The sequence below is a fragment of the Citrus sinensis genome, chromosome 3 (genome assembly GCF_022201045.2).
Source record: "Citrus sinensis cultivar Valencia sweet orange chromosome 3, DVS_A1.0, whole genome shotgun sequence".
NCBI lineage: Eukaryota > Viridiplantae > Streptophyta > Magnoliopsida > Sapindales > Rutaceae > Citrus > Citrus sinensis.
The window spans coordinates 43533791-43555794 of NC_068558.1; the positions used below are offsets into that span (position 1 = coordinate 43533791).

The 22004-nt window shown below is 37.4% G+C and overlaps 1 protein-coding gene across 3 annotated transcripts; it reads right to left on the bottom strand.

Annotated features, from left to right (window-relative positions):
* Nucleotides 1-853: 853 nt before the first annotated feature.
* Nucleotides 854-20557, bottom strand: LOC102618053 (protein SPIRRIG). Of its 3 annotated transcripts, XM_006479577.4 has the most exons (20): nucleotides 19726-20557; nucleotides 17889-17961; nucleotides 17691-17776; nucleotides 17120-17255; nucleotides 16969-17025; nucleotides 16413-16589; nucleotides 15033-15224; nucleotides 14830-14895; nucleotides 13469-13583; nucleotides 12097-13274; nucleotides 11138-11840; nucleotides 10948-11050; nucleotides 9726-10840; nucleotides 7943-9593; nucleotides 7443-7819; nucleotides 4766-7340; nucleotides 3915-4223; nucleotides 3417-3723; nucleotides 3140-3286; nucleotides 854-2595 (listed from the first exon to the last, which is right to left on the bottom strand). In XM_006479577.4, the coding sequence occupies exons 1-20, from the start codon at nucleotides 19899-19901 to the stop codon at nucleotides 1408-1410; spliced, it is 10731 nt and encodes a 3576-aa protein (XP_006479640.2). In that variant the 5' UTR covers nucleotides 19902-20557; the 3' UTR covers nucleotides 854-1407. The 3 variants fall into 3 exon arrangements, with proteins under 3 accessions (XP_006479640.2, XP_006479638.2, XP_006479639.2); XM_006479575.4 differs by having other exon boundaries at nucleotides 4766-7819; XM_006479576.4 differs by having other exon boundaries at nucleotides 4766-7819; nucleotides 17889-17958; nucleotides 19726-20556.
* Between the last annotated feature and the right edge of the window lie 1447 nt (nucleotides 20558-22004).

A 22004-nucleotide genomic window follows, 5' to 3' on the forward strand; every position in this document is an offset into this window, starting at 1 on the left:
CACACAACTTCCCTATAAATTAGGCCATGTTCTCTTAACTAGCAATTTTCTATGTCAAACTAATTCTCAGGTCGGACAAGAGAATTTCAAGGTCGGATTACTTCATTTTCAGATCAGACAGATGAATTTCTCAGTTGCTCATATAGCGTTGAGGTTGTATTCTTAAACTAGATCATTCACATAGATCTTAGGTCGTACTTGTAAACCAGGTCGTCAACATAGGCTTCAGGTTGTACTTATGAGGCCAGCTCAACAACAATAAGTTCTGAGTAGATTAAGATCGACTATATTTTGAGATACTACTAGAAAAATCCAACCCAAACACCAGTCCCCTAGTTTTCAATACCAGAAAGTCATTACTGGTGTTGGAAACTAATAGAAAAATTTTCTCAAAACCCAACAACTTATATCATATATAATCAACGAGTGAATGCATTGCCATCGATAAATAAAATTAATATATAATTCCTGATGCAATAAATAAAGAATAAAATGATATGATCTTATTATGGAATAAAACTTTAAAAGAAAATTCAATATATAAATAGCTTATGTTTATACCAACATTTTAAATAAAAATACAAAAGTTAACTTATTAAAACAATATCACAGTACTTCACTTTATATATTTTTCAAAATATTGCAGAAATTTCCAAAATTTTGTTAGCCTTTACATGTTTCTATTTCAGTCCCACAAGAAAATAGCTCAAACACATACCATCTCATCTAAAATTTTAATAAAGCAAAAATTATTGCCCACTTACTTTTAATTGGGTTTAAAAGAAGAAACTCAGGAAGCAGTTTTTGGAAGAATATCTGGCAAAGACAGCCGCGCTTGCACAAACAAAGGCAATTTCACAAAAATGGGCATTGTCTGCCCAACTACACTATGCAAAAAGAATTTTAGCCAAGCTTGTTCGTACATGACAGATCATTTCTCCTAATGCTGACTCATGTCATATATTTCCGCTATACAACTTAATCACACACTGTTAGTAACTTGTCTATTTACATCTAAAGAGCAAGGTTGGGGGAAAAAAAAAAGACTGATTTCTTCATGCAAAATTAGAAACATCTCCCATCAATCACCCAGAATACAACAAAATATGACCCCCAACAATTCTCAACCAGAAGTTCCAAGCCAGGGGTCATGCACACTGAGGTATGTCTCATGCTTGTCAGAATTTCATCATTTATCAGAATCGTTGCTGAGTTACAATTTCTCAACCTTGTCCTATTAATCCCAGGCCAGCCCAGTTGTCCTGGATTTCCTTTCCCATGTTCCAAGTACAATACATTCACATTTGATCCTTCCCCCGATGCACCAGGACTCAACCAATATTAGGTTTTGGTAGTCAATAGCTGTCCCAAGAGCTGAAATTATTCCAGAATACCTTTTCGTTGCCATTACCCCTGATTGATCGAAGCTCTCAAACTCTCATCTGGCAGTGTCCAAGACACCAAATGCCCGCCAGAATCCCCACTCAGTAACTGCTTAAGGTCACTTGTGAGGTGAAGGGCAGTAACTGGATGCTTGTGAAACTTCAGTACCTTGTGAAGGACCAGCCTGTACTCAGGTGCGTTATCACCCAAATTTAAGCCCCCTGTAATGTTGCTGCTGCTTGATTTGCTTTGGGTGATGACAGTCTCTTGCTCAGTGCAGTGAACCATTTTCCAAACTTTGACTGCCCCACTCTGATGACCTGTCACATACCAGTTCATTTCTAGCCAGTCAGAAAATGTACAGCTGGTCACCGAGAGAATAGAATCAGATGGCAGTTGAGATGTGCTAATAACAGCAAGGCAATCTCCATTGATGCTCCAAATTGCAAGCAAAATTCCAGCAGCTGTTGCAATTTCCCCAGTCAAATTATTCACATAAATTGCTGAAACTGGCGCAGGGAACTCAGGAAGCTGCCTAACAAAACCCAAGGAGCTAAGATCCCAGATAATTACAGTGCGGTCATCTGATCCACTTGCAATAAGCATGTAAGGCTGACTAACATGAAGACACGTGACTGTGGCAGTGTGAGCACAAAGTGCCTTCTCCAATTGCAATCGTCTTGACAAACGAGGTCCAACCTTGCTGATTCTCCAAACACAAACTAACCCATCATCAGCACCAGTCACCACAATCTGACCATCATGACTAACACCAGCACAATGAATCTGGTGTCCCCCATGAAGATTCTCATGAGTAGAGAGTAGCCTATCTTGATCATAGCTGATAAATCTCAAGCTACGATCTGGAAAACCCCATGCAACATATTTGGCATATGTTCTAGGTTTAAGCAATGTATTTGCCCCTGCCACAAGAACTTTCTCATGGAATGTAACAATCTGGGTTATGGAAGATGAACTCTTACGTATTTCATGGGGAACAAGATGGACGGAATGCTTGAGAGGATGAAGAGGAAGCTTTCTGTCAATCCGCCTTTTCACATGCGGTTTAAGGAAAAGTTGCTTGGGTGTTTGCCCAAAATGATTTATCTGTGCTAGGATGGAGGCCTTCATTGCGGGATCTGTAACTGAATCTATGTCCACGCTGCCCTCATATGTGTAGTGATAGAAAACATTTACAGCTTCTTCAGCTGCCTGTCAATTTAACAACAGAATAATCTAATTATAAACAGAATAAAAGGAGAACTTAAGTTCAAAGTGTAGCAATAATTATAGAAGCATTGCATATGGTCTGAGCAGAGAATTCAATCTCACATGCTATTGAAGAACACAACTTTCTAAGCAAAACATATAATCAGCATGCATGAAATTGTTTTCCAATTCTTGGCGACAATTTCTCATAGTTGCATATCGAACACAGGGAATAATAGCAATCATTAAACAGTTTGGGGTTGCTAGATGCAGTTAAAGAGTTGGACGCATAATTTTCTTTTTCTATTATTTCTCAACAATCCAATGAAATATCTGGTAGAAACTGAGAGGTCTTCCACAAGGAAAGATAATACTGGCTTTAAAAGAATATATTGCAGACCTCTCATGAACTCCAATACTTTCAAAAAAGCAATATTAGTAATTGATTTTTAAAACAAAAGAATTGAAGGATAGGTCAGAATATACTTATTAACAATTGGACTTTTCACTAAATAGAGATGATGACCATAAAGAATCTGTAACCCACCTTCCCTCTCTGTTTATATCCAAAGATAAGGTCTATCCAATGATGCAGATTTTCTGAAACATAATTGCATTCCAGTGCTTCCCTATGCTTCCTAATGAACTCTCTAGCACTGCCTTTGGCCCAAGGAGGTAAGATGACATCACCAACCTAAAAAAATCCGACAAAACATAATTACATTATTGTACATTCTGTATGATACATATACAACAAATTCTGTGGTAAATCATCAAAGGAACTGAAATTAGTCAAAAAGTGAAAAATTGTAATCTCAACAAACCTTCTCCCCTGATTGTTTCTCTCCCAAGTCAAAGTTGAATCTATTTTCCAAAAACTCAGGCATGTAGAAGAATTCTGGAATCAGTTCCTTCACATCAGATGTGTTGCCTTTTCCAGATGCACTTAACCAAGTATCTCCAACACTATTAAAAAGGCGATCAGCATGATCAAACTGACCACCCTGAAGCTTCTGATTCTCAGCACTGAATGGTGGCAAACGAAGAAGATAAAAGAGGACAATTCCAGCACTAGAATAATGAGAACCATAATGGAATTTTGGGACCTCTGGATCTTCCCAACTCTCATATCTAAAATAAAATATTAAAAAATCATATTAAAAAAAAAAGAGAGGGGTGGCAATGTTGCATAAATACAAAATTACATAAATACAAAATTAAATCAAAATGTGCTACACTAGATACCATAATAAGGAATTTGTCAATAATCGTTAAAACCATATCGTCTGTATAATACACAAGAAGTAACCATGATGGCTGACCTTTTCTTAAACTCATCTTCTCCCTCAGGTGTCTGACAACCCATTGGTTTGTCAAGTTTACGAAATGTTTTGGAATTTGACAGGTCAAGAATTTCACTTTCATAATCTGCAAGAACCCAAGGAAAGACTGGATACTGGGTGAGGTCACTGTATCCACGTCCCGCTAAGGTGTTGAGATGCATAAGGTACTGGAAATTGCTAATTTCTCCATTTTGCCACCTTTTGGAGAAGGATTTAGCCATTATTTTAAAAAGACGGGTTCCCTCATTGCTTTCCTGCTTAGTTGAACCTGAAATGGTAGTGTCCAGCCTGCAAGCAAGAACCATGAAGTAAATAATCTAACATACCCAAAGAATATAAAAGGAAATGCAACTGAACAAGTTAGCAGTGGAGCATAAGTTTGCCAAAAATAACATAAAAGAAGATTATTACTGTAAAATCATATAACAAGCAGCAATTTTTTTGTTTCAAAAATAATAATAACAGCAATAATCTTCAAAAAAACAATAACAAAAATAACATGATAGCAGCCCCCCACACCAAAAGGAGAAAAAGGAAAGGCATGACATAAAGATGATGCATTCAAGATAATGCAATCACGTTATAAAACTAGAGTTATGCAATTAGGCAGAAAAGAATTGAATCAATGCACGTACATCATTTTTGCAAAATGCACATGACATTTTCCAAAATATACCAGTTTGTGTCCAGAGGCATACCAATGGAAAGATCAAAAATTGAACAGAGAAAATGGACTCAAGATCATATCAATAGTATCAAATAAAAGAGCTATCATAAAAGAAAAAAATAAAGGGTAATCATAAATAGGCAACAAGAAGAAGACTTCATACATGCTGTTCCTCGGAAGATTCATGGCAACCAGATTTTTGAACACTTCTTCTCTCTCTTTTTTGTGGAAAACTAGCAGATCATTACACCCATCCATGCTAAATATTTCAACAGCAACAGGACGCAGCTGGTAATCACGCTTCAAAATCTCATGAACACTATCAAGCTTCCACATATGCCACGGGTGAGGTAAATTACCACTATTGCAAACTTTTTCCTTCCCCCAGGCACCACCACCGTAAGCCCAAGCCCTTCCCCCAACCAATGACTTTGATGTACTCCTCCAAGATGAAGTTGACTTGGACTGGAAATCCATACTGCCAGTAACATCCTTTTTCACACCTAAAGCCTGGTCAATAACAGAAAGTTCATCTTCGAATTCCTTCTCACAAATACGCCCAGAATCGTCAATATAGAAGTTCTCAATTACATATAAACAAAGCTCCCCTATCAGAAATATACCATCATGTTTATCAAGACCTACAACCCTTTCACAGTTGTACCTGAATCGTATTTTTTCAAGAGGTTCCAGGTATGGTCTTATTAGATATTCACCATTATCAAGCAGTTCCTTCTCTGATTTATCATCTGTACCCTGAATTTCATCAACTTTTACAGACGAAGATTGCCTTGGAGATCCTATGTCAGATTTTTCTTGTACACTCTCTGTTATTGGAATAGACGCTGAACTTGACTTGCCACCAAAATCAAGGGCCGAGTGAAGGCTTGCTTCATTTATACTGCTACCTCGGTCATCATTCCAGCCATTCCTAACAGAAGATACATCTTTGACATCATCTAATTCTTTCAAAAATGATTCATCATACAGCTCTTCATCAGCAGACTCCTGCTTGGCACTGTCAGTCAAATTGTGGAAGAATGACTCAGAATCAGAGTCAGATGCATTGGGTGCACCTTGACTTCTTGCTTTTGTTGGCTCTGCTTCTACTAAATCCAAATTCCCGTCAAGAACATTTTGGATGCTATCAATTTTCAATTTGCATCGTTCAAGCTTTTTGCGCATCCTGTATGGACCTTCAATAGGACAAAGCTGCCACACAAGATTTTCCATCTCAGCAGGTCTACGCATTGGAAATATTCCACGCTCATGTACAAGCTGTTGGAGATGCGTTTGCCATGCACTTTCAGCATGAAGAACCCACCCATACTTATCTTGACGGACAACTCTTAGCTCAGTAGACATTTCATCACGAACTAATTCAAGTGCATATCTACGCTCATTTACCTGTTCCAAGTGTCTCAAATCTAATTTTGAAATTTCTTTGGATCTCCTTCCCATTTCCCTCCTACGACGCCCCTCCAAGCCTTTTATCCTTACTCCAGGAAATTTTGCTGAGCCAGCAATATACTGTACCCACATAATGGCAGCACACTGTTCCAACACTTTATTGACCATCTGTTCAGAGTTCTGAAGCCACTCAAGGAAAGAAGATAAACTATCAGTCAACAATTTGTCAAAACCACCATGTAGTACATCCAGGTGTTGTCCTTGATTTGGTTTTGAGAAAAGCAAGTCTTCCACTGCAGCCCTGCGATGAACCAGCAAGTACTTGACTAAATCGATTGCCACATTCTGCACATTTCGCCTTTGATCACGGAGAAGGGATATTAAATTTACACAAAGACAGCAATTTAGATCAGTATCAAGATTGCTAGGACAGAATATAATTCGTCTGTGAGCAACCAATAACTGCAGAACTGCATAAATATCAACTCCTGAATCTTCTTGTGAAGAGCCTGAGGATACTTTCCTTTTAGGTTCAATAAGCAAGCCCAAGCTTGAGAGCAGATCCTCTTCTCCAATGGCGGCCAAGAATGAAGGAAGGAAGCAATACAGTATCATTCTATTTGTATTTTTTAAAATAGAATGTATGTAGGCATCAAGTTGCTTGATTCCTCTCGCAATAGATAAGAGACCCTTTCCTCCAGGAGATGCATCTTCAATTCGCCCATCTTTGTTTGCCAATTGTAACATTGATAATAAGAACTCTAATGTTTTTAGTACAGCAGCCGGTTGAGGAAAAGCACCCATATACACACGATCCACTATCATCCAACAGAATGCATCTAAATTTGAGGACCATCGGCTTTTATCTAGCTTTTTCTCATCTTCCTCATCATCACGTAACAGACGCCTTTCAAGAAAGTTCATCAGTCTACTAAGGCACAAACCCTGGAAAACCAACACAGATTCAGCATCAATACACGAAGGAACCATCTCCAGTATGCTCTCTACAACCTGTGCAGCTTTCATCTGCTCAGTCATAAAACCAGAAAGAACTTCCGCCATAAAATCTAAAACAGCAGTTGCTCCAGCAGAACAAGGACCACCACCATAGCCAGAATCATCCATTTCAAGGAGAATTTTTGGTCTAACTGCAAAAAATGTATTTGCAGCAGATGCTCCTTCAGAACTAGACTTCAAGTCTGAAGATGAATCCAATTCACCAGCAGATGCAGAAGACTCCATGGAAGGAGTGGCGACCAAGGGAGTTTTATACTCATTTTGATTTGAATTTAGCCAAGACGACAAAGCAACAACTGGAGATGAAACAGCTGAAAGTGGAATTCTAGGATTAGATTTCTCAGATAAAATGGGAGAATCTAGCAATGTAAAAGATGAGGAACTCCGGGAATCAGTTGGTCGATCCATAACACCTTTAGTATTGCGGAAGCTGATATCATTGGTGCTTGAGGACACAGAGACCTGGTCAACCTGGTCACTGTCTAAGAGATGAACAGCTTGGGTTTCTTCTTGCAGTGATTTATTTGATTCTTCCTGGGGCATATCTGCTTTCATCTCTGCTTTATCATCACCAGTATAATTTGAGGCTACAGGCGTATCATCAGAACTTGTACTTACCTGCCCTGTGGGGAAGCTTCCAACACTAATAGAGGTTTTCACAGACTGCTCCTGCTCTTGAGGCAAGCTAGAGAATGTATTTTGAGAGCTACTAGTATCATCACAATCATTCATATTCTTTTCTTCCGTCTTAGCAGAGAGAGCTTTAGCCATTTTCACTGCATAGCCAGCCCTACAAGATGCAGAATTCAAAATCATGTAAAAATTAGGCCACATTGTTTATAAAATTCTAGGGGGAAAAAGGAAAAACACGTTTTGAATATGAAGCACAAATAGTAGGTTTCTCAACACAAACCTAATGCAAGAAAAATAAAGGTCAACACAGCTTTCAAGAATTTCTGGCCGCCTGCAGACAGTAGAGAAAGGGGGGCACATCTTTGCCAGGTCAACCATGAATCGTAGGACAGAGGTTGCAGCAGCAGGAGCTGAAGCCTCCCCACCCATTAAACGCGCTGCATATGTCTTGTGCATCAGAGCTTCACCCTGAAGCTCCCCAGCCATATCTGTGTTTTCCTCTACAAGCTCTGCTACAAGGCCAGCACCAACCTGAGAAAGATTTCCAGTTTGGTGGGCAAGCATTGACTGAATGCTCAACCTATCAAAAGTGGATTTTGCCATAGCGATCACAGATTCTAACAGCTCTACAAACTTTAACTCCACATAACTTCCATCACTTGGCATCAGAGCATGAAAGTCCAGCATGCGAACTTCAGGTAGTCTTGGATAAACAGGCTTGCCATATAACAGACAGAACAATATATAATATATGTCCGGGGAATCATAGAAACTAGGAAGTACCCGCACCAAACATTGATAACCTCCACTTGTGCGAAACCTAAGGGTAAATGTGGGGGAAGAAGCAAGAGACACACCAAGCAGTGTCATGATCCATCTCATGCTTGTAGGATGAACAGCTTCCTCAAGAAAATATGTTATCAATTTGGATGAGACAATCTTATGCCACTGCTCCAGCAACTCTTCCGATTTTATGGTTACTTGAAGATCAATAAGCATCTCCAACAGCATATTTCTAACGATAACATGTTTCCCCATGGACTCTCGCATTATCTGACGTTGTGGCTTCAGTTCAGGTGGATCAAATGTCATTATCACAAATCTAACCACATGTTCAAGTTCAGAGACCAGAAAACCATCTTCTAAGATGACCCCTAGCAGTACAACCAATTTCTCTAAAACAGGGACCTCGACATCACCCCGCTGCAGAGTCACTAGTAGGTGTTGAACAAGGTTAATTCGGCGAAGAACTGTAAGGTTATGATTCCTGTACCAGTGCATGGACACTAGGTGCTCAAGAAATCCCAGCAGTGCAATTTGAATGGAAACTGGGGCAGTAACCCACAATGTCCAGTCCAACAAGACATGCTCAACCATATCTGCATTTGACAGAACGATGCAATTAGATGTTTCAACTGGCATATCAGCATTTTCAAGCTCAGAAATATGACTAAATGAATCCTTTGGAGCAGAAAAGTCGTCCATATCTCCATGAGATCCAACAGAAGAAATTTCATCACGAAATTTTGACAAATTAAGATCCTCAAAGCTAGTTTCTGGAGTACTTGTGGCAGGTGACAAAGCGCTCCGAGTAACTTGCAGCTTCTTAGGTTCAGAAAATGAAGCTTCACATGCAGCAATTTGGAAAAAGATCTCAAGAGATTGCATGTCAAATAATGACATTCTACGACGCAAAAAGAGAGAGAGCAAATGGTAACCCCTGCATGTTTGCATGTCTCTCACATTCTGAGGGCTTTGATGAAGTGCACAAGCAAGCAATGTCAAGGCCATGTGAAGCATATCCCTGGTTTCAGCAGCCTCAACAAGAGCAAGGACAACAGGCATCCCACCAACTGGACGAATTATATCACCAATCGAGCATAACCTACATATATAGATGTCACCTTGAAGGCGTCCAAAACGTGGTATACCTGGGGGGGGGGGGGGGGGGGGAAGAAACAGACAAATATGAGAGGAGAAAACAAATTAAAAACAATTTTTGCAAGAATCAGACTCAGCTACTTTGCACAAACTTTAAAAGTCTCAAGAAAACAGATGCACACCCCCTATAGGAGAAGCAGCGGCTGACATAGGATCAACTAGATTGAGCATGGAAAATGTCCCAGAGGTTCTAATTGCCTCTGTACATGTTCCATCAAATGCGAATATCAGTTTCTTCCCGGAGAGCTGCAGAGAGAGGTTTCCTAGTCTCTCCAAATCCCAAACAATCCCACTACCATCTGACTTAGCATCCCCCTGCTTGCTAGCACTTTCAAGCTTCTGTGTGTTAGAAGCCAAACTCAATTCAGCATCTAATGCATCTAGGATAGCCATACTACCACCACCACAAGCATGGTTAGGAACAAAACGGAGAAGATCAGAGTCTTGGAAAAGTCCTCTGTAACCTCGACCAAGAATGTACATGAAACAAATACAACCAGACATGAGAACCTCCTCGAAAAGATAGCAAGAGCGGAGTTTCCATGTCAAGTCACCAACTCTTGCACAAATAGCTTGAGTCCCAATTGTTACTTGCAAAGGTTTCCCAAAAGGAGAAGGAGAATATCCTAGTTTCCCTGTGTGTCTAAGTTTTCCATTGAGATACACATAAGCAACACTAGCTTGGAAAAGACCGGCCAGAGCATTCGGTTTACTATGAACAACGGCAAGGTGATGCCACCTGCCTTCTTCCAGATCTAATCCTGAAAATGACAAAGAGCAAGAGTTGCTGGTTGAAAGGGTTAAAACACCATCCTCTTGTAGAAAAAGTTCTGCATAGTACGTGCTTTCGTTACTCGCTGCACCAACAGAAAATAACCGGAGCATTTGCCGCTCAGATTGCTGCCCACTGGAGCCACCTTTTCTCTTAGAGTTCCCAACTCTGGAAGGTTCCATTTCTTTTGCTTGTGATTTCAACAAATTTCGGAACTGAAACCAACAAACAAAGGAATAACCAGCTGCAGGAGGCCAAGATCTTTCCCCTAGAGAAACCTGAATAGAAGCATGCCCAATCTTGCTCATGTCCATCTCTACAAATGGTGCTAGAGAAACATCTTCTGAGGCCATATCTTCCATGAGTATTAATCTCTCCATCATTTCCACAATAAGATGGCCTGAATTCATCTGTCTCATTTGCACAATGTACCTAATAAGCAATCGAAGTTCTGATGCAGACAACCTATCAACAAAATTACAATTTCATTTTCAAATAAAATAGAAGTTAAAGAAAAATGATTAAATGGATAAAGAAGATTCTTTAATCTCTGGAATGGCACAAATTCCTACCTATATGCCCCAAGAACTTCCACAATCTTGAAAGCATAAGAAAGTAGCGGAGATGACCCAAAGAGAAAGGGGTGAATTGTCTCCAGTAGAAGTTCCACACAACCTAAATAGATCAGCAAAAGTAACTCATAAGGAAGCTAGTCAACAATTTAGAAAAGCACATAAAAGCTCAAGGAAATCAATTTCATACCTACAGAGGTGAGGTTTTCCTGATTGAAAGGGCCAGCACGAGCTAGCTTATCAATGAGGTTAAGAACTTCCAACTGCACCTTTGGGGTAAAAAGCAACAGTGACTGTATTAGAACTTTGACAGCCCCAGGATTGTACACTCGTTCCTTATCAGGATTAAATGAACCAGATGGTGTGTTTAACAGAAAACAAGATGACTCGGTTTCAGTCACATCAGATGATGATACATTGATCTCCGATGTCAAGAAAGGCGGAAGAACAATCTCAAGAGCAAGCTCCACCAATAACTGTATGACTTGCTTTTCGCACTCAACACATAACAAGCCAGATTCAGATAGAAGATCATAAAAAGTATGGGATGATATAATAGCATGTAACCTCATCCTATTAACAGTGTTACCAGAGACTCCAGCCGTCATCAGGCGCGATAAATAAGTTAACTCCTTCATGTAAACAACTAAAGAAGCTTCATTTGTCTCTTCCATATCACCTTGGAAACTGTGAAGCATGGTCAGCAGAAGAGAAAAACCAGTAAATTCACCAAAAACCCTTTGAGCTGAATTATTAATTCCCAATATGCGCCATAATGCGCCCATCGTGTCGCATTTTGCATCACTTTGAAGCCTGTACTGATGGCCCAAAACACTTGTAACCATTCCACTTTTTAGAATTTCAACAAGTGCACCTAATTCATCTGGATGAGCCTGGTAAAAGAAACAATAAAACAGTGCATGAGACAGACACCGAAAATAGACAATAGAAAAAGTATCTGTAATTACAAACGCGTCACAGCATGCATAAATGCAATTATTCTCCATATCAAACAAAGTTAATGGTTGAGGTTGCATACTACTAAAAAATCAAATACATATAAAATATTACTAAGAGCAAAGACAAAATTCTTTGAGCTGAGATCAATTCAAATTAAAACTTAAAAGGAAAATGTGATTAACAACATACCTGCGTGACATCTTCAGAGATCAAACATGATATTATTCTGAGGACACCAGGACGATGGATATCAGAAACCAAAAAGGGAAGAACAGTGGCCACGCCGTTGGCAGATCGAAATGATGCCTGACTAGCCTCAGCTTTCTTCACCAAAGAGACCAAGCAATCCCAAGCAACAGCAATTGTATCCTCAACTTCAAAAATGGGAAACTTTGCAGAACCAGATTCTAAAAGCTTGGGTGAAGAAATAATAACATCCTTACTATCCAAGTGTTTCTTAAAGCTGCTTGAGCTGGATTTGCTCTCCAACTGAGTAGGGTTACCACTATGTTGTTCTGGACCCGAAAGAAACTTATGCTGCTTCAAATCGTCAAGCAGAACTTCCAGCACACCAACTTCCCGCAGGACTTTCTTGTACTGTTGGTCAAAGGATAAGAGTTTTACAAAGAAAACAAGTATGGTCTGCTTTAACTCGGATGTTATTGGTTGCTGTAGCAAGCAACAAAGAGACAGCAGTTCTTGCTCGGGAACACAATTCACAACAGTCACAGCATATTCAAGAATTTTCAAGATTATCTCTTGCAACGATGAAGGAAAACCGGCCATATTTAGGATAAAAAGTGGAACCGTTCGTAATTGCTGACATAACTTATAATTTTCAATATGGCTAGAGAATATTTTGAACATTCTATTTAACACCTCTGCCTGAAGTTCTCTGCTATCTGCCTTGAGAAGAATATCTTGCAACATTTGGATTGCTTCAAGGTCCTTCACTTTATTGTTGCCCTGATCCCAATTTTCATCACCAAACTGATCGGCAGATGGTGTTCGACTTCTGCTATGGCCACTTGGCTTGGTGTTAGAAGATTTAGATCCCTTGGCTCCATAAGATCCTGTATGTTCCGGTGGACCAGTTTGAGCTAGATTTACAAGAACATCGAGCAACCTAGACAGCGCGGGAGAAAGATGTTGTGGTGAAGGGTCCATTCCCATGGAATCCTGTCTCCCTATAAAATGTAACGCACGAGAACCATCTGAAACATAATCTTTTCCAGAAGGAGACTTGGAATAAATAGATTCAATGGCCTGATTCTGTGGCACAGAGGAGAGGACTAAAGCAAACTGAACAAGAAAATGATAACCGTGGGCATTATGTATATCCTCTCTGAGCCTGACACCACCAGCCTCTACAAGCCAAATTTGTATAAAATCAGAAATAACACAAAACAACAAACAATTTAAAACTGTAAGAAAACAAAATTCCATAACTTTTATTTAAGAAGAAAAAGCTTCTTATAATGAGGAACTAACAATGAGAACTTCTCTTAAATCACTCATTTTTTTTAAACTACACAACAAGGAAAAAGTATGAGCCGGTTACCAGGTCTATATGACAATTCCACACATTCAAGTAACAAGTCTACAATGCCAATGGTGTAGGCGGGATCACCACAATCTGGATTAAAATCTTTAACAGCCATTAAAAGAACTTTTATCTGCATGTGGGAACAGCATTCGCCAGGTGAGACATTTTGCAGGACAATGAATGGATTGTAAACCAGGTCAATAAATGTCCTCGAGAAACTTAATCAACAAAAGAAATGGACAGAGACTACAATTAAAATTGAGGAAAAAATGTAATAATTCTTTAACACAATCAGCAAAGGATGTTCACATTTCAAGTAAAATATATGCTATAGGGCATGAAAAGTGTGCTTCATTAGTGACTCAAACGCTGAAGCAAGACCTCAGGACATTAGCCTACTGGCTGCACCTCAAGGAATTTATCTTGTGCTTGCCTTGAAGTTAGAGGCAACCCTTAAAGCCGTTCACGTACAGTAGCTTAAACCTTTCACTAACTGAGGAATATAAATAGCTACCGTTAAAAATGTTGTATCACAACATGGACAGCAATTGTATGCAGAACAGCAATGGCCATGCAGTTTGTTGCTCTTTTCAGGATGAAGTATATGCAGGGTATGTTTATGCTTATGTTAATTGCTTCATTAAGGTCAAATGGCGATTCAGATGCACAAATACTTTCCTTTCAATTAATTACAAGATGATTAGAATATCAGACGGTTATGATGTAACGTGTTTGATTTGCTTAAACTGTTATGGACCAAATAAATACATTCTACTATCATTTTCCTCAATACATCACATCTATTGCCCTCACATTCTTCATCATATTAGTTTTAAACATTATCCATAATGTTGCCATACAAATCTCCAAAAAAAAAAAAAGTACAATATAACTTGAAGAGACGTCTTATTAAAGCAACAGTCTACAATTTCATGAGTGATTCAGGGCATAAAGGACCAAAATACTTGGTCTACCAAACAATAAATGGAACTACAAAACCTACAAAACTATACAATACAGAACTGGCAAGATAACTACTCTAGATTACTGCTTATAATAATTACTTCATTTCCAAGAATTTTCCTATGTTATAAGTCCTAACAAAATTGTCTTCTCAGACTGTTTTCCTGAATCTACAAAAGACATTTCAGGGTAAAAACAAACTTTATCCAAAGTACGAACCCAAATGCACAGGAACTCAAATTAATCATCACAATAGCCGGTTCAGGTCTTAGGAATCATTTTTGCAGGGTCTACGAAACACCACAAAGTTACATGACTCTTGATTGCACATACTGGCAGTCTCCTATAGTAGTTTCACTTGAGTAAACCAAGGATCATCAGAGATTCTTCTGATAATTTAAGTAGTGCCATACCAGATGATGTTTGCGAATATATCTCGCTGTGCTTCCATTGTCATTGACCAAAAGAAGACCCAGTATCTGGAGAAAACAACCAGAAAGGAACAAAAGCTCAACTATCAGGCGCCAAAGCTTATTTGCATGTTATTATGTGGGCCATAAAGAATAAAGCATTTCACTGCAAAAAATATATAGCAGATACAAGCATGCTATATCACCTGCATGGCATGTCTGTGAAGCTGTATGGTGTGCAGTGGAACAAGACCTTCCTTGTAACGAGTGAAGACAGTCAAAGAACCATTAGCAACCATCTGAAACAGTAACTGAAGTGAATCATCCTCAATCAAACTCTGTGCGGCTAAAGGATGGCTTGACAATGCTTTCATAATATGGACAACACTGCCCTCTACCTGCATAAATAGAGATGTAAATAAATTTAACCCAAAGGTATGGTTTTAATTAGTTGTAATCTTAACTGCTGAATGATTACAAACATTCGCATCGGGCAGTCTCTTTAAGTTCAAGAATGGAAGCAACGTCCATCCTTGTGCTAAAAGAATTAACCCTATAGGAACTCACATAGGGATTGTTCAGTAAGATGCCAAAAAATAAGGCTTTGTGGCAGTAACACAACATAACTCTTTTAACCAAAGAATTACTTTATTCCAGCCACTTCATAAGTCAGAAAAACAATATTTCTTATTAAAAATAAAGCTCAACAACATTATCATTGTCAAAGAACATTGAAAGATCTCTTGCTGCATGTCAATACAAACTACACTTTATCAGCAACCTAGATGTAAATTTTGAGCATAAATAGCAGGTTAAGCAAGTGTTTCTAGTTATGAAACCTTTTGGGTAACAGAAGTCAGGCAGTAGCACTTTCCAAGCTTTCTCTGAACATATAATACTTTCTATGTCCTTATGATCAACAATGATGTTATTATATCATCAACTTACTAGAAGAAACATATGCTACCACATGACAATAAATACCATTAACCTGAACCAAAGTTCAGGGTAGACCAGTCCTATGATTTTAATAAAATATATGTCTGCATATTGTTGAATTCAGGAATACGTAATACCAAGAGCTATTCAATCAAGGAGCACCATTTGACACTCCAATGCTTTAAAATAAAGAGATTGGAGTAAGATCATTAATGTGCCATAATTTAACATCATCATGAGAGACAACGCATTTTTTTATTCAGGCACCAAAACTTCTGCCACCCTCACTCATAAAAGTATAGAGAGATGCAACAGCTAGAGCACCCTATTCCTAGGAATAAGAGACCCTCCCTTCAGTATCATTGCAGGTCTAATAGACAAAACCACAGATGCTTTACAAGTTGCTTTAAACAAATGATGAAAGAATATCTTTGAAGATATCCCATTCGCGACAAGAGTACTTGAATAGACAAGATTCATATTTTCAAGTAGGCTTGCAAGCACAAAAAAAAGTCATATATACTGGAAAATAACAACAACGAATCCACTTAAAATATTATTCTGAGTAAGAACTACACTTCTCTACATTGCATAAAATTGTTTGGGGCACATGAAACTAATTAGAAGGGTCATGCAACTAACAGTACCTCAAGCCGCTGGACTTGCCCGACGTCACCAACAATGTTTCTCTCAGCTAGCAATGAGTCTTCAAAATTAGCACCATGTTGTTTTTGATCAGCTTCGTAAGGACCCAGAAGGGCATTGAGAATATGTATGAGACAACACAATATCCCAGAATCAAGAAGAGATTGTTTATCAATTGGCTGCAAATGATAATAATAATCAGAAAACCGTAGCTTTTAAATGATTAAAAAATCAAACAAATTACATGACTGCTCAGTCATGTGCATATCTATCTGCAGTTTTTATATTCGGTAGTCAAATTCTCCCATTGAACCTGCTATAACTTCATTGGCAAGATAATTCCATTGTTACTAAATTTTGCATCACTTAAAGCAAACACAATTCCATCACCATGAAACAATTTCATGAAGATCATATTGAATGCAATATGAATGATATAACAGAAAACAAATACCAAGATAATTTCAAAATAGAGTAATTAATGATACACAACAATTATCTTGAAGTACAGCCTTACAAAGAAAGACGATTAAGGTATTAAAGAATATGAAAACATACCCCAGATACAAGAATTTCTACTGCGGTTAACAAATTTGAACCAGGGCTAATGCCATCCTGTAAAAAAGTACATATGATAACTTCAAGTAACAAATAATATTAGGGGGAGAAGAGAAAGAAAAAGGACAAGATTTAGATCCAAAAGCCTTACATTGGTGACCTCTGAAAAGTATCTTAAAACTTTTTCTACATCCAAAGATCTTGTTTTGCTGCTCATTTTTAACTTTTCGATATCAGTAACAAATGCTCTTCCCACAACAAAAGAGAATATATGTGTTTCAACTAACCTGTGAATCATCAAAGCTGTCAAATCAGTCAATGTGCCCACAATTAGAGAAAGTACAGAGAGTAAAAAAAAATTTCCCAACTATTTCATTGCTAATATGCAGTGGAGCAGGCAAGAATAATACTCCATCTCAAAATCAGCGAATCTTTCCAATTGGAAGCAGCATATAGCAGTTGGACAGGAAAAAAAAAGGTTTTCTTAGTACAAGATTTATATACTAAATAAAATAAAACTCTAAAATAAAGATCGAATCATTAGAAGGAACATTAAGAGTTGCGGCAACTAATCCAAAAAAAAAAAAAACTTAAAGAGTAAATAACTTGGGGGTACAAAGCAAGCCGTACAGTATAGCAATGACAATCTGATATCAACTCTGCAAAAAAAAAAAAAAATTCTGTTTAAACGGTCTTGTCTGAAATGGAAAGATGCTTCTTACATGGTCACTAATTGAGCTACATTAGCATGCTGCTTTACTAATCTACAAAAAGCATCTACTGTGAAATTCAAGGCGGCTTCTTTCTCCTGCACACACAATGAAGTCAGACATTAGCACTAATGATAATCTAATTATCAAAGTGTAATTTCATCCTAAGTAGCACAAAATAAATTAGAAAAAAATCCATAAGGCAAGAACCTTTTCCAAACCAGATGAACGGAACTCTTCCCAAAATCTCTTGAAGTCCAATTCCAGTTCATGTTTGTCTCTGCTATAATACAGAGAAAAGAAAAGGAAAATGAGGGGAAAAAGGTCATGCAAGAGTGTACAGACATATCTGAATTACCTTAAATCTGACAGAAATAAAATAACCCTAATATAAAATCAATGTGGATAACCCAAAATAGGTCTTTTCTGCCTTAAATCCCTTGAAAGACATAATGAAAATTTATGTCAGCCAAGTATAGAAAATTTATTAGAATCTGTCATCAGAAATGCTGAAAAAACAGCATATCCATTCAAAACCATATCAAAATTTAATACCGATAGCAGACACATCTGAGATAGTTGACCTACACCAACAGCACTAAGCATTTCTCACCCTTCCTCAGGAAACAGTAAGCACTCATGGAGTATAAGCGGAGATAAGCAAGACCTGAAGGATGAAGGAACTGCCCTAATACTTTGTGGGTCTGGGGATGGAGCAAAGAAAAGAATCCTTCTTCGGCTCCAATTTCCCTTCTAACGGTTGTTTTTATTTTTTAAATATAAATAATTGTTTTATAAGATCTGAAATATAGAACTTAAATGTAATGCGTTAAAGATCATTGATCAAAAAACCATAGCATGAGTTCACTTGTTTCCAGCCTCTTCTTCTCTCTCACTCCATGCCACCTCCACTTTCATATTTTACAATTGGCCCTCCTGAAGCCTCTATCTCTAGGATCTGAAGAATTTGATGTCCCTCAACTTATTGCCACCATACATCCCCCAACAAACTATTTCTCTCATATAACTGTTCACCTCTATCTTCTTTCCTCCCACTATATCTACAATTTTTTTTTAATTAGTTCAATATTATTTAGATGGAAGTGTTTATGAAAATAATATTATGCTATATTTTTAATTAATTGATTCTTAGTAGGAAAGTTGGTGTGCACAGCGCCAGAAAAGCTTTTGTTGTTTTGCTATGGATTTGCCTCATAATTTGAAATTTGTGTGTAATGTCGATTTGCTAATTTTGCAATTTATATTGGTATGTAAACTAGTTAAATGCTATCAAAAGGATCTGCTTTTGTATTATTTGTGCTGATTAACACTCAACTAACATTTTTTCTTACTCTCCATACGTCTTGAGAATACAATGCAGAATGCTTATCTCTCTGGATAGCTCATTTATGACAACAATGTTCCTACAGCAGAAGCTCATTCACATTATCAAGCATACAAAGCAGCAATACACTTCTGAAAGAATTTGAACCACTAAAGCCACCCTCCAAATTACAATTATATCTATGTCAAATCATCCACAGAATGTACAAACATTGGCCCGGACCAATGTGCTGACTCACCTAGCATTATTACTTAAACATCTCCAAAAGGATAAAATGTCAATACAGACGTCCACTGCAGACTCAACAAAGCCTCTGGATCCCAACTAAACAACGCAACCACAACACTCCCTTTCTAATTCACTAATATTTTGGACCATTAATATTTTGCGGCCCTCTTTTGCTCGCGAAAAAATTACTTTTTACTTGATTTTCCGGGACTCGTAGCCCACAAAATTACCATTTGAGCTATATCCAAAAGACCAACAAGACAATCTTACAAAACTAGCCATATATCATACTCAATCAGTAACACCTCTAGCTATAATATAGTTCATAAAGTCTTTAAATGCAAAAATACGACCAAACATCTAAATCTCAAACCTAATTAATTTCAGAGGTACATTAAATCAATATAAAAATAAACAAATGTACTACTTATAGTAGAATAATTAACTAACAAAAATAGAAAGGATCAAAATTACCTTGAAGAAGATGCAACGAAGCCATGTAGAGCCGAAGGGGCATTGTTATCGAGATTAGAGGAGGAAGAATAAGCAGCAGAAGAAGAAGCAGTGGCAGCAGTAGTGGCACTAGTTGAAGGAGATTGAGATAAACCGACCTTTTCTTTTATGTCCTTAAGCAACGATCCCCATTTCATCGTTTTCCCACCTAGAGATGATGATTCGCCTCTTCTCTCATCCGACGATTAATCCAAATCCCTCTTTTGTATCCAGATCCCTAGCCTTCTAGAACAAATCTAGAAGGATCTCATACCGATCACCGTCCGCCAAGATTACTCAAATTACGTCAGTGTTAATAAATATCAAATAAATACAGCTGGAAAATGTATTTGAAGAATCGATCGGTAGCAAGATCTGTAAGCTTAATTTTGTTGAATTCCTTTGCGTCTGATCTCTGTTTTTCTTTTTCTTTTTCTTTTTTTAATTTTGAATTTTCGATTTTTTTTCTTATTTGTTCGGATGATTAATGAAGCCCTAGAAAAGAGGAGAGCTAACACAAAACAACGCGACTTCGGTTGAGAATGAAAAGGAAAAAAAATGATTATTGATTTTGCAGAGAAAATCAGCGATTTTTTTTCTTTTTTTTTTCTTTTCTTTCAGCTGTTTTGGACGGCCTCTCCGCGCCTTGTTTCTCGCTCTATATCTTTCTAATTTCCACTCTCCCTTCTTTCTTAAAGACAAATCTTTGGATTAATGTCTCTCTCTTCCCTCTAAAAACAACCCTTTGATGTTCACGGCCATGTCAGCGTGGGATCCACGGCTCCTGCTCCTCCCACGTGGCGTCTCGAGATTGACGGGCAAGACAGTCGTGACTGCCTCTCTCCCTAAGTGCTAGAGCGAGAGTGACTTTGTTTGAACAAGTAGCCGTTTTAGCCGGCTGTTTATTGAAGTCTTTCCTTACTCTATAGGGTTGCCGTGGTGTGTCTTAGTAGCAATTCTTTTGGGCCCCTGTCTTTTGCTTTTCTTTTATTTTTTTTCCCATCTTCTTTTGGTTTTTTCTTTTTTGTTTGGTATTTTAACTGTTACTTGCTTTAGCATTTAAAATACTTGGTTGTTTGTTAAATATATGAAATTTAAAATTTTATTAATTTTAAAAAATTATATTTTTTATTTTTTATAACTTATGTCTCATTTTCAAATATTTATATTTTAATAGAAAAAATTTATAAATTTTATCCTAATTTAAAACGGTACGAATAAGAAGCAAATGTTATATTTTAAAAATATCTTAATAAAATATATTTATTTCTTAAATTATAAATTCTAATTTTTTTATTTGTAATGCTATAAATGTCAATATAATCGTGTTTAAGATTTTTTTTAAAATTTTTTAAGACAAACACAATGGTGCTTATATTCAATTATTAAAAAAAAAACATGTCATTTATATATTTACATTTAAACCCATTTAAACTTTAGAAAAAACCATACATATTTAGATTTCAAGCAAAAATACAAATGTTACCATAAATAACCTTTTAACTTATTCCTTAATGACCAAGGCACGTCTTCTAACTTTTTCTAAAATCTTTACAACTTTAAAAAAAAAAATCTAAGAAATTCTTTAATTATTTATTTTCTATACCAATGCGGTAATCCCATCCAACTATCCAAGCCTAGGTCACCGTACAATACAAGAACTATATTAGGTGAATTAGACTATGACATGAGACCTAATTGAAGGCAACATGAAGAGTAAATAATTAGACAGTTATGGCCTCAGAGGTAGACACAATCCGAGTGTGAATGAAAGAAGATATTCAATCTAATACATCGCAGATTGCTTTTCTTAATTTCTACCGAAGTGAGCAGAGATGGAGTTTGTTTGGTGATGAGCACGAGTTTATGGTCTCGTAACCTGGTATCTACATGATGAGTGAGTGCCAAATTACCGACTCAAATGAGTCCTTTTCATGACTCTCTTTTGTAATCTTATTTGCAAAGCATGAGGCAATGGACATAGTCAAAAATATACATCCATTAAAAAAGAAACATATATGCAGAGGTGGACGAAGAACGGAAGATGTAAATCAATGGCAAATTAAGATGAGACGATACGGAGATGGCTGTGATATTAGTAAATTATTATGCGTAGAAGTTTCGTTTTGGAAATAATGGCCAAATGTCTCTATTCTCCGTTATATTTATATATCAAAACTCAAAAAGTCTTTGATGCTGCATGCATCAGCATTCCCAGCATTTTATATATATATAAAAAAAATTAATTAATTAATTAAGTA